The sequence below is a fragment of the Notamacropus eugenii genome, chromosome 5, assembly GCF_028372415.1.
Source record: "Notamacropus eugenii isolate mMacEug1 chromosome 5, mMacEug1.pri_v2, whole genome shotgun sequence".
NCBI classification, from domain to species: domain Eukaryota; kingdom Metazoa; phylum Chordata; class Mammalia; order Diprotodontia; family Macropodidae; genus Notamacropus; species Notamacropus eugenii.
Genome location: NC_092876.1, coordinates 18,284,200 through 18,296,839, shown reverse-complemented (window position 1 = coordinate 18,296,839; position 12,640 = coordinate 18,284,200). Strand labels below are relative to the sequence as shown.

General features: G+C 43.0%; 1 protein-coding gene and 1 long non-coding RNA gene across 2 annotated transcripts in view; one reads left to right on the top strand and one right to left on the bottom strand.

The window, feature by feature from the left end:
• LOC140503582 (uncharacterized) overlaps window positions 1-12,640 on the top strand; it is a 38,010-nt gene that overhangs the window by 14,369 nt on the left and 11,001 nt on the right. Inside the window, exons 4-5 of the mRNA XM_072607716.1 lie at window positions 5,134-8,033; window positions 8,738-9,036. Coding sequence (XP_072463817.1) covers window positions 5,134-8,033; window positions 8,738-9,036 — 3,199 coding nt within the window. The remainder of the gene's footprint in view (window positions 1-5,133; window positions 8,034-8,737; window positions 9,037-12,640) is intronic.
• LOC140503583 (uncharacterized) overlaps window positions 1,295-12,640 on the bottom strand; it is a 24,981-nt gene continuing 13,635 nt past the window's right edge. The window contains exons 2-4 of the long non-coding RNA XR_011966832.1: window positions 9,165-9,297; window positions 8,702-8,840; window positions 1,295-3,047 (exon numbers count right to left, since the gene is read on the bottom strand). This is a non-coding gene — a long non-coding RNA (uncharacterized lncRNA). The remainder of the gene's footprint in view (window positions 3,048-8,701; window positions 8,841-9,164; window positions 9,298-12,640) is intronic.

The following is a 12,640-nucleotide window of genomic DNA, read 5'->3' as shown; positions in this document are numbered from 1 at the left end:
ACTATTTCTTAAGTTTTTGTATATAATTACAAGTTTCTTTCCAGAATGGTTTTACCCATTCATAGGTCTACCAACAAACACTGCATCAACGTGTGTTTTCCCACAGCCCCTTCCAACATTTATCATTTCCTTTTTTGTCATCTTTACCAATCTGATGGATGTCAGGTAGCATCTCAGAATTGCTTTAAACTTTAACTTACATTTCTCTAACTGGTAATGATTCAGAGCATTTTTATATGACTACAGATAGCCATTGATATAATCAGAATGATTCTGTATCATTTTTTGATGATCCTGTGTAAATAGGTTAATTTATCTTGTTCTATAACTGCCTGAGTTGTATTTCTTTGTCTCTGAACTCAGTTCAGAAATTCAGCCAGCTAGTAATGAGTTAAGTTTAGATATCCAGTTCTCTTGTCAATTGCTGTTCTATTCTTATGTAAAAGAAATCTGTTAGCCTTCGGGGATGCAGGTGGGCACCAGAGAGTCTGGTCTAGTATCTTTACAACACCAAGCTATCCTTCAAGGATTCCTGGTGTGCTATCCAAAGAAGTCTGTTCCACTATCTCTAACCTTGCAGGCAAACTCAAACCATGAACATTTCTTAGTCACAGGAGAGAAGGAAGAGGTTGTTAGTAGCCCCTCACTCCCAATTTCCAACCAGTCATGTTGTCCCCATCTCTCTTACCTACTCTGTAACCAATCACATTGTTTTCCCCACCTACTCAATTCTGTTCTGTGTTCTCTTGTATTTCCCCAAACTACATGCTAATAATAAAAGTGTATCTCTGTGTGTGTGTGTGTGTGTGTGTGTGTGTGTGTGTGTGTGTGTGTGTGTGTATATATATGTATATATATATATATACACATATATGTATGTATTCCTCTTAAGAACCCCAAATTTTGAAATATTGTCTCATTGTCATAATTATCTTTAATGACATTTTCTATCATTTCTGTGAATTGTTGTTTGACTCAACAGTTGTTCAGGATTAATCAGTTTAGTCTCCAGTTGATTTTTTTTTCTTTTTCTTTTCCAGTTGGTTTTTAATACTTTTTACAGTGGTCCTTTATTTAACATAATTTTTATCACATTGTGATCAGTAAATGGTATGTATAATATTTCTGCTGTTTAAAGAGTTGCTTGTGAAGTTTTTGTGTCCTAAGATATGATCAATTTTTGTGAAGGTACCATGCACAGCCGAAAACATATAATTTCCTATCTGTATCCATTCAGTAATCATCCGAAGTCTATCACATCTAATTTTTTAAAAATTTTATTCAAATCCTTAACTTTTTTCTTGTTTATTTTTTAATTAGATTTATTAGGCTTGACAGGGATCAATAAAAATTCTTCATTATTGTATTTTATTGTTTTTTTCTCCTTATAATTAATTTAGTTTTTCCTTTAAGTGTTTAGAAGCTATTTCAAGAGTACAAATATATTAAGTATTGAAACTAATTCACTGTCTGTATTATCTTTCAGCAAAATTTGTAGTTGCCTTCTTTATATTGTCTATTCTTGTTGCTTAATCTAAAATAATAATTGCTATTCCTGCTTTTGTTTGATTGTTTTCAGTTGAACCCTAATAGATTTTTCTGCAACTCCTTATTTTAACTTGGGTATTAGTCTTTATGTTTCAAGTGTGTTTCTTGTAAACAACATATTGTTCGAGTTTGCTTTCTTTTTTTTCTTTTTCTTTTTTTAAAGCCAAAGAAAACAAAGTTTATTAAAGATTTGACAAATTGGGTTGTGTCTTAAGAAGCCTAAGCATTTGTGATGCTTGTATTCACAAGCAGGCCAGATAGAATCTCAACTAGACAGAGTCTGAGCTGGATTGCATCTGAGCGCCTTCATGGAGGCAAGATGGAACTTAAATACAGAAAAGAGTATAGGAGGGATCTGGGGGAAGGGGAGGTGGTCTGGTGGTCCAGGGTGATGGGAGGAGGGGTTTAGGAAGGGTCTTGAGGAGAAGTCCAAGGAGGGAATCCAAGGAGGATCAAAGGCTGAAAACAGCCGGAGGCTATCAGGAGATATCAGACAATGGAGCATTTGGGTGGGAAGCAGATGGGGCAATCCAGAGATCTTGATAGGGGCAGTATGGGAATGGGGTTTGGATGGGATCAAGGGTGGGGAGTGCAACAGAGAGCTGAAATGATAATGAAAAGCCCATGGGCTTCCTGTAGAATTTGCTTTCTAATTCAGTTTGCTAATTTCTTCTGTTTTGTGGGTGAGTTCATCCCATTTACATTCAGAGTTATAATTATTTCCCTTCATTCTGTTCTCTTACACTTTTTCTTTCCTAGAGTTCTCTTTCCCTGTTTATTTCAAGTTATCCTTTCTCTCCTTTTCTCCTTTTAGCTTCTTCTTCCCTATCCCCTTTCTAAACTTAAGGTTTGTTTTGCTTTTGATTAATTTATCCCTGAATCTACCCTTCCTCTCATGTTTTTCTTTTTCCTTTCTTCCTGTTCCTATATGTATTCCTGTTGAATTTAATGTATTTCTATACCAAACTGTGGTGTGTGTGTGTGTGTGTGTGTGTGTGTGTGTGTGTGTGTGTGTGTGTGTGTGTATGTCCTGCCCTCCTGTGGCCAGTTTAGATGAAAGGAAAGTTCAAGGACTCCTACTTCTTCCATGTTTGTAGTTCTCCTTGTACAATCTGTTTATGCTTTTGAAACTGAGAAAATTGAAACAGCTGGCCTTCCGACTCATGCTTCCCTTCTGCCAGTTGTGCTCACCACACTGCCTCTGAGTCCCTTCCCAACTCAGTACAGGATAGGATGGGATGGGACTAGGGACAAGATGAGGTGATCTCTGAGGTCACTTCCATTTCTCATCTTCTCTGATTATCACACCGTCTCATGTATACTAGGACCAGCCAAGAAGCATCAATTCCAGAATGACAGTAAAGAAACTCAATACAAATTCTCCAGAGTCTATCTCCTCTCCTCAGCCGCACATCCATAGCAAGTACCTTGATTGTGAGCTGCTCCAGGGACAGATTGCTTTTCACCTCTTTTTGTGTTCTCAGCATTTAGTATGGTACCTGAAACATAGTAGGCTGTTAATAAATATCAATTGACTGACTGACTGACTTACTCCACTGCTAAATTCAACAGAATTTAGATTTGTGGAAGGAAAGAAAAGAGAGAAGGGGTGGGGGAGGAAGGAAGAAAAGAAGGAAGAGAGGGCAGGAGAAAAAGGTGGATTAAGCACTAGTTCTGTGCGAAGGGCTGGGAATGCCAAAGAAAGGTAGCCCCGCCCCCTCAAAGGAATTCAAAGTCTAATAGGAAGAGATCATATGCAAAGGGAGCTGAAAAACATTAGGGGAATCTGGGTGGAAAATAAAGGTACCTGGTTTAGAGGCATGGTTTGGAAGCCCAGAGAATGTCAGAACAGTGCCAGGAGGGAAAAAGCACAAGTTGGTCAGGCAAGATAAATTAGAAAAGGTCTGCAAAACAATTCATGTAAAGAAAACAAGTTAGTAAGGTAAGTTGGAAAATCATATAACTTAATGAAACAAATAAGAGGTTAGTGAGAAAAGGGAAAGAAAGAGGGTGTGAATGTCATGAAATTCAATTCAATAAATGTAAAATTTTACACATAAGTACCCCAGACCCAACTTTACAAGTATAATATGGGCAGGTATTGTTAGACTACAGTTTCTTTAACAAAGATCTGGGGGCTTAGGTGAACTGAAGGCTTCATCTTAGTCAGTAACAAACTGTGCCAGCCAAGAGAGTTAATGTGATCTGGGGTTTCCAGAAATAGGAAGGCAAGAACCTCCCTTCACTCTGTGCTCATCAGCTCTCATCTGGAGTAGTGGGACTCATTCTGGGCACTATGATTTTAGAAAGACAGGAAGAAGTTGGAACATTTCCAGAAGAGGGCAATCAGCATGGGGAAGGGCCTCGAGTCCATGTCACACGAGGGAGGATCCCTTAAAGGCACTGGAGAAGAAAGGTCATGCCACATGAGGGCTGTGTTCAGAAATGGTCATGTGGAGAAGGGAGGGAGGATTTGGGATTTCCTGTTCCACCACAGAGGGTAGACCTCAGAGCAACAGGACGCTAACTTGATAACTTAATAACGACCCAAGGCAAAGGGGGGTGGGTCTCCCTTGTCATTGGAGGTTTTTGAGAAGGTTCTAGACATCCACTTGTCAAGGATGCTCAATCAAGAGGAGGCAATTTTGGGGGGAGGGAGCAAGGGGGGGACTTAAAGGTGTGAGGAGTGGTTGGGTTTAGATAAGATATCTCTGAGCTCCCTTCTACCTACAGAGATCCTTGAAATGGGTGACTGCCCCTTTTAGCCCTCTCTCCCTGCTCTGGTCCTGGAAACTCCCTTGCAACGTTCCTCTAGGCCCTCCTCAGCCTTAGGATATGAAGGAGAAAGTTCAATAGGTCCCAGAACTGTCCCTTGTGACCTAGGACCAGTCCTCTTCACTCTCTGGCCTCAAGGAGGTGGGGCAATGGATGAGAAAGACTCCCAGTAGGAAGGCCATGATCTTGGAGGGCATCTAGTATGTGAACAGGAATCCCTCAGGCCCTGCTCTCCCAAGTGGTCACCTGAGCTCTGCCTAAAAGACCTGCCCAGGACACTAGTCCACTCTGCAGGTGGTTCTGGTTTTCAGAAAGGTTTTCCTACCCTAGCTCCCCAGTGTTGGCTCCTCCCTGATGTCCCACTTTCCCATGTTCTCTCTTCTTCCATCTCCTTTTCTGCTGAGTGCTCTTTCTCTAGCATTTCTCTTCTACTTCCTCTCTCCATCTTCTCCTGTATCTTCTTTCATGCCTCCTTCTCCCACATTTTCTCCGCTGGTTTTCTCTGCTCTCTCATCCCCTCCACCACCTCTTTTCTATCTCTTTCTCATAGCCTCTCTCCTTTCTCTCCTGTATTTCCTCATCACTTCATCTGCTGCTTCTTCCATTCTGTGCTTTTCTTCCTTTCTTTTCCTTTCCTCTTCTCTCTGCATATTGTCTCCCTGCCTTGTCATTTACACCCTGATCCCTGGTCCCTTGTGGACACTCATGTTCCCCTCTGCAAAAGGAGGGCATTGGGGCCAGTGATCCCAGAGGCCCCTTTCAGCTCTGCCATCCTTCTCCCAGCTTCCCTCTGTCTTTGTCTCCTTGTAGGCAGTGGTGTGGATGCAGATGAAGGTCTATAACCATGAAGTGGAGAGGAAAGTTTTCCCTATGTATGAGAAGCTGCCTCCTGTCCAGGCTTTGGTGCATGCTGGGGACCATCGGGTGCTGGCTGCTTACTGTGGGGACATGCTCCTTCGCATATTTGGAGACCATACTCGATTACTCCGCACCCTATGTGTCGTGCCCTGTCGCTTCTCCATCAACTGTCTAGCCTATGACCCCACGTCAGAGATGCTGCTCTCTGGCATTGCTGGGGCTGTGGTCATGTGGATCATTGAGCCCACTGGGAGAGGCCTTCACCTTGCTAAGGAGGTGCTTATGGCTGGCAATGAGTTGGTCCAGGACATCTCAATGGCTGGCCCCAGTGGGAACATGGTGGTGCTCTGTGAAAGCCTAGTACGCCTCTTCAGGCGTTTTGGCAAGGACAAGTTTGAGGAGAGGAAAGTCTTCACGGCTCCTGGAAGTGGCTTAACTGTCACCTGTTCTTTCACCTGCAATGTTCAAGGGTACCTCTACACAGGCAATAAAGCGGGGCAGGTCCAAGCCTGGAGCCTAGATCGGGACCATACTTTTCACCGGTTCCAGGCCCACCCCATGCCAGTGGTGTGCCTCCGCAGCCGGCCTGAGGCTCACACCCTGCTCACAGCTGGGAGAGAAGGTTTGGTCAAGGAGTGGAACCTGACCTTGGGCAACCTCCTCCGGCAAGTAAAGCTGGGGGAAGAACTGGTCAACCTGCAGTTCTTCAGATCCAAGGCCTTCTTTGCCCAGACCATCACCACCTTCTCAGTCTATCATCTGCCCTGCTTCTATCGGCTGTTTAACATCTGCGGGTCCACTCCTCAGGAGGTGCGCCAGGTCTGCTGTGGCAGCAACTCCACCCGCATCTCATGCTACACTCAGGATGGCCTCTTGCGTTTCCTGTGCCCCCTGACTGGGGAGCTCCTGGTACTGACCTGGCCCTTTGCCCTCCTGGACCAAGCCATTGACTGGACCTACGACCCTGACCGGGAGGAGATCTTTGTGACCACGGGCAAACCTGACGTGCTGGTGCTGGACGCTAGCCGCTGCCCATGCACCGCCAAGTACCTCCTATGCGCCTCCCCCGATGCTCAGGACAGGGTACAGTGCCTGGCCTATGGGCGGCCCCAGCTGAGCCGGGGACTGGAGGGTTTAGTGTTCTGCGGGCACGAGAGCGGCATGGTACGGGTGCTGTCTCAACATCACTGTGCCCGCATTGAGAAGCATTTGCACTCTGCTACAGTGCTCATGATTGCCACCCTGATGGGGATGCCCTGCAGTGCCCGGGAGAGCTCCCTCATCTGCTCCTATGGCATGGATGACTATGTGCATTTGTCCGAGGCCATCCTGGAAGGGACTGCAGTGAACCTGGTGACCCTGACCAGCATTCTCTGCAGCTGCAAGCTTAGTCATCTGATCCTGCTGCCCAAATCGGTGAGCTCTATCACTGAAAGCAATCGCCTGCGCCTCTGGCACTACCAGGACTTCCTCACATCTCCCGACAGCAAGCCGGAGGAGTGTTTCTTAGAGACTAAGCCCTTGCACCTGAACCCCATCACTTCCTTTGACGTCTGCCTTAACTTGGGCATCTTCGTCACTGGTGCTACCGATGGCACAGTCAAGCTCTGGGACCTCCAGAGCACACTCTTGACCCAATTTGACTCGGCCCTCAAGTTCGGGACACTCTGCTTTGCCAATGACCGGGGTGACCTGCTTGTCGCCGTCAACCAAAGCCTTTACATGGTGTCTTGTTTGATGCTTCTCCCTAACGCTTTCTTGAGCCGCCTGATGGCCATGAACCTACCCGACACAGTGAAGGAGACGCCCAAACCCTTCATGCCGGGCTTCTTCTTGTCCTTTAAGAGCATATCTGTGCCTCGCTACCTCTATTTGGGCAGTGGGCAGCAGAAGCTGGAAAGGCTGGAGACACTGCACAACTTCAGGGTGGTTGCCTTTGACCGCATGGTTCCCCACGTGGTACAGGAGGGAGGAGGTCCGATCCTGGCAGCCGAGGACAAGTACAAAGAGAAATACAAGCTCCGATCCTTTGTCCAAAAGACGAGGCAGGGTCAGCTCCAGCAGCAGGAGCAAGCTGTGCCCTCGGTCCCCCGTGCTACCCAGATGCTGGGCTGGGACAAAATGCACAAATTTCCACTGCTACGCAAGTTTTTTGGCCAGGGGCGAAAGTGGATCATCGCACCTGACGGCTACATTCCCAACTCGGTGGTGCGGGCTTTCCTCTGGCCAGAGGGCACCCCTGTCTTTCTGACCTCTGGAGAGCCAGAGACTTTGGCACCAGAAGGGCTTCAGGAACCACAGGGGCTTCAGCTTGGAGTGGTGCCCACAGTGGTGGAGGAGGAATTCAGCATCCGGCAACTGTTAAGGCAGCCCCACCTACACTTGGCCATGCGTTCAGAAAGGCTCCCAAAAGAACCCCGTGATGTCTTCATTGATACTCGCACCAAGCTGTCCCAGAAGTTGAGCCCGCAGGAGGTGGACACCATGATCCAGACCTTGCTCAACATGATGACCCGCTCAGAACCAGACAAGTACAATCAGTGCATCAAGGCCCTGTCGCAAATGTTTGCTGCCTACCAAGTGTCCTCCAGTCTCCGGTCGGCCACCGCCAAACACCTATTAGACTATACCTCCCACCTCCTGGCCATCTTCCGCAAGTCGGCCTGGGAAGGACTACAGAAGCTGGGCTTCATCAGCCACCTGTTTGCCATCCCCTTGGCCTGGGGGCTCCTAGACTCGGACCTCGAAGTCCGAAGCAAATCCTGGAATCTCATCGTCAGTGTCACGGGCATCAAAACGAAGAAGGAACTCCTCAACTTGATCCTGCGTGATGACATCTTCTCTGAGCTGAAGTAAGTGTGGAAGTCCTGCTTCCAACTCCTGGCCCCTTCTCACAATGCTCCCAACTCAGGGGCTCTCCATGTCTGCCATTTTGCTGAGAGCCCAGGCTCTGGGATGCTCTGGGGTTTGGTCTATGGCCCTTCCCAACTCCAGGCTCAACCCTCTTCTAGTTCTGACACCCAGCTATCTGTCCTATGGAAGAAGGCAGAGTGCCGGGCAGAGAGAGCCAGAACCCAAGGCAGCTCCTGCCCTAGACTTGTTGTGTGCCATCATGTGTGAAAAGCCCTTGGCAGACCTTAACGGAATGAATATAAATGTTAGGCCACCTGTTTACTTGGCTTCTCTAAGCCTCCACTCTTGGATATTCCCTGTCTTAAAGTCCTTTCCAGTTCTGAGGTTCTTCACTCTGAGATGCTCCTATTCCTGACATTCCGTTTTCTAAGCCCACACATCACTGTCACCCCAGCTCTGCTATTAGACTGCTGTCAGTCCAGATATTCCTAGTTCTAAGGACACACCCAGCCCTGACATCCCAGCTCTAGTGACCCTCTCAGCTATCACCTCTAGTTCTAAGCCCTTTCCCCAACCCAGGCCCAGGATCTCTTGACAATCTCTCTTCCACGTCCTCCCCTCCTTTCCCAGCCCTGATATCCCCTGTTGTGAGGCCCCTTCCTGAGACCTGATGATCTTTGATCTTGCCTCTTGACTTTCATAGGAACCAACACATAGGAAATGAATCTCTGGATCAGATACTGGGGATTCGACCGGTGGACCTCCAGGTCCTGGCAAGTCAGGTGGATAAATACCTCCAGGAAAACCTGATCAAACATGAAAAAGAAAAAGAATTATCTCTGTCCTTATCAGTGACAGTGTCGGAGGACATGGAGGCCACTGGGACGAAGGAGCACACTAAAAGACCTTTTGAATTGTCCGAAGAGCAACCCCCAGAGCCTGCCAAGCCTCCCAAAGCAGGCAAACGTCCTCGTCTGGGACGGGTAATCAAGAAGCTGATCAGTAAGTATGGCTGGGAACCCAAGGAGACCCAAAGGAGGAGGAGCCTTCAGTGTCCTGGAGCCACATCACTGTAGAGAGGCTTACCCCAAGGGGAAAGGCAAAATCAAAAGACCAGAGTTCAATCCTACCTGTAGTACTTAGTATTCATCTCCAAAATAAGTAGGTTGGATTAGGGTTGGTTTTTTTTTGCTTTAGTTTTTTCAATTAATTTTTTTTTCAGTTAATGTAAATGCCTTCTTTTCCTCTTCACTTTGTTCCCTCCTTGACAAAGAAAAGAAAAAAATTACAAACATGTATACAAACAAATTCTTGTTTTGGTCATTTTCAGATACTGTGGCCTCACACACTGTGGTCTGTCTTTTTCTGCACCCTGAGTTCAGTGGTTCTTTCTCTGGTCTCAAGCAGCAGGTTCATCATAAGTCCTCTGCAATTGAGGTGGATCACTGAGTGGATCACAGTCGCTAAGTCTTTTTCCAAAAATATTTTTATTTTTTTAAAAGCAGTTTATTTATTTTTTCATTTCCAAATTCTCTCCCTCCCCCTACTTCCTCTTCTATCCAAGGAGAAGGCAAGAAAAAAGAAAGAAAAAAGAAAATATATTACAAGTATGTATAGTCAAGGAAAACAAATTTCCCCAATAGTCAAAGAAAGAAAGGAAAGAAGGAAGGGTGGAAGTGTAAGGAAGGAACTTCCATCTACACTCTAAGACTATCAGTTCTCTACCCCTAAGTGGATAGCATGTCCTCTGCAATTGTGGTTGGGTTATTGTATTGAGGAGAGTTGCTAAGTCTTTACAAGGTTATTTTTATTGTATAAACTGTTCCCCTGGTTCCATTCACTTCAGTCTGTTTCACTTCATACAAGTCTCCCCATATTTCTCTGAAACATCCCTCTCATCATTTTTATATATATGTGCATGTGTAAATAATATTTTATTTTTTCCAATTACATTTAAAGGTAGTTTTCAGCATTCATTTTTTAGAAGATTTTGAGTTCCAAATTTTTATCTCCCTCCTACCTCTCACCCCTTCCCAAGAAGGCAAGCAATCTGATCAAGGTTCTACGTGTTCAATCATGTAAACATATTTACACATTAGTCATGTTGTGAAAGAAGAAACAGAACAAATGGAAAACGCCACACACACACACACACACACACACACACACACACACACACACACAAAGGGAAAATATGCTTCAGTATGCATTCAGACTTCATAGCTCTTTCTCTGGATGTGGATAGCATTTTCCACCATGAATCTTTTGTAATTGTCTTGGATCACTGAATACAATACAAGCTCAGAAGAGCTAATTCTATCACAGTGGATTATCACACAGTGTTGCTATTACTGTGTCCAATATTTTCATTCTGCTCACTTCATTCAGCATCAGTTCATGTCTTTCCAGGTTTTTCTGAAATCCACCAGCTCATCATTTCTTAATAGAACAATAGTATTCCATTACATTTATATACCACAACTTGTTCAGCCATTCCTCAGTTGATGGGTATTCCCTCATTTCCAATTCTTTACCACCACAAAAAGAAAAAAAAAACTTCTATAAATATTTTTGTATATGTTGGTCCTTTCCCCTTGTTTATGATATCTTTCGGATACAGACCTAATAATGGTATTGCTGGATCAAAGAGTATTCATAGTTTGGTTGCCCTTTAGGCATAATTCCAAATTGCTCTCCAAAATGGTTGGATGAATTCACACCAACAGGGCATTAGTGTCCCAATTTTCCCACGTCTTCTCCAATATTTATCATTTTCCTTTTCTGTCATATTAGCCAATCTGATAGGTGAGAGGTGGTACCTTTCAGAGGTATTTTAATTTGTATTTTCTAATCAAGTGATTTAGAGCATTTTTTCATACAACTATAGATAACTTCAATTTTTTCATCTAAAAACTGCTTATTCATATCCTTTGACCATTTGTCAATTGAGAATGATTTGTATTCTTATAAATTTGACTCAGTTCTCTATATATTTGAGAAATGAGGCCTTTATCAGAAACACTTGCTGTAAAAATTATTTCCCAGCTCTCTGCTTTCCTTCTAATCTTGATTGCGTTGGTTTTGTTTGTGCAAAAACGTTTTAATTTAATGTAATCAAAATTATCCATTTTGCATTTCACAATGTTCTCTATCTCTTGTTTCATCATAAATTCATCCCCTCTCCATAGCTGTAACAGATAACTATTCCTTGATCTCCTAATTTGCTTATGGTATCACACCCTTTATATTTATCATATACCCATTTTGACCTTATCTTGGTATATGGTGTAAGATGTTGATCTATGCCTAGTTTCTGCTATACTATTTTTTCAGTTTTCCCAGCAGTTTCTGTCAAATAGTGCGTTCTTATTCTAGAAACTGGAGTCTTTCTAATAATAATCAAACAAATTACTATAGTCATTGACTACTGTATCTTGTATACCTAATCTATTCCACTGATCCACTACTCTGTTTCTTAGCCAGTACCAAGAAATTTTGATGATTGCTGCTTTATAATACAGTTTTAGATCTGGTATAGTTAAGGTACCTTCCTTTTCATTTCTTTACATTCCTTTGATATTCTTCGACCTTTTGTTCTTCCAGATGAATTTTGTTATTTTCTTCTAGCTCTACAAAATAATTTTTGGTAGTTCAATTGGTATGGCACTGAATAAGCAAATTAATTTAGGTAGAATTGTAATTTTTATTATATTAGCTCAGCCTACCCATATGCAAATGATAGTTTTCCAATTATTTATCTGACTTTGTGTGAAAAGTATCTTGTAATTGTGTTCATATAGTTCTTGGATTGGTCTTGGTAGGTAGACTCCCAAACATTTTATGTTGCCTACAGTTACTTTAAATGGAATTTCTCTATCTATTGGGCTTTGTTAGTAATACATATTTTATTTATATATATATATATATACACACATATATATGTATATATATAATATATACACACATATGTTAATGATTTATGTGAGTTTATTTTATATCTTGCAACTTTGCTAAAGCTGTTTATTAGTTCAAGTAGTTTTTTACTTGATTCTCTAGGATTCTCTAAGTGTATCATCATATCATCTGCAAAGAGCAACAGATTTGTTTCTTCTTTGCTTAGTCTAATTCCTTCAAATTTCTTTTTCTTCTGTTATTGCTAAAGCTAACATTTCTAGTATAATATTAAATAACAGTGGTGATAATGGATTTCCTCGTTTCACTCTTGATCTTACTGGGAATGCTTCTAGCTTATCCCCATTACAGATAATGCTTGTTGATAGTTTTTAAATAGACACTACTTATCATTTTAAGGAAAACTCCATTTATTCCTATGATCTCTAGTGTTTTTAATAGGAATGGGCGCTGTATTTTGTCAAAAGCCTTTTCTGCATCTATTGAGATAATCATGTGATTTCTGTTAATTTTGTTACTGATATGGTCAATCATGCTGATAGTTTTCCTAATATTGAACCAGCCCTGCATTTCTGGAATAAATCCCACTTGGTCACAGAGTATTATAAATTACTGTAATCTCTTTGCTAATATTTTATCTAAAATTTTTGCATCTATATTCATTAGGGCAATTGGTCTATAATTTTCTTTCTCT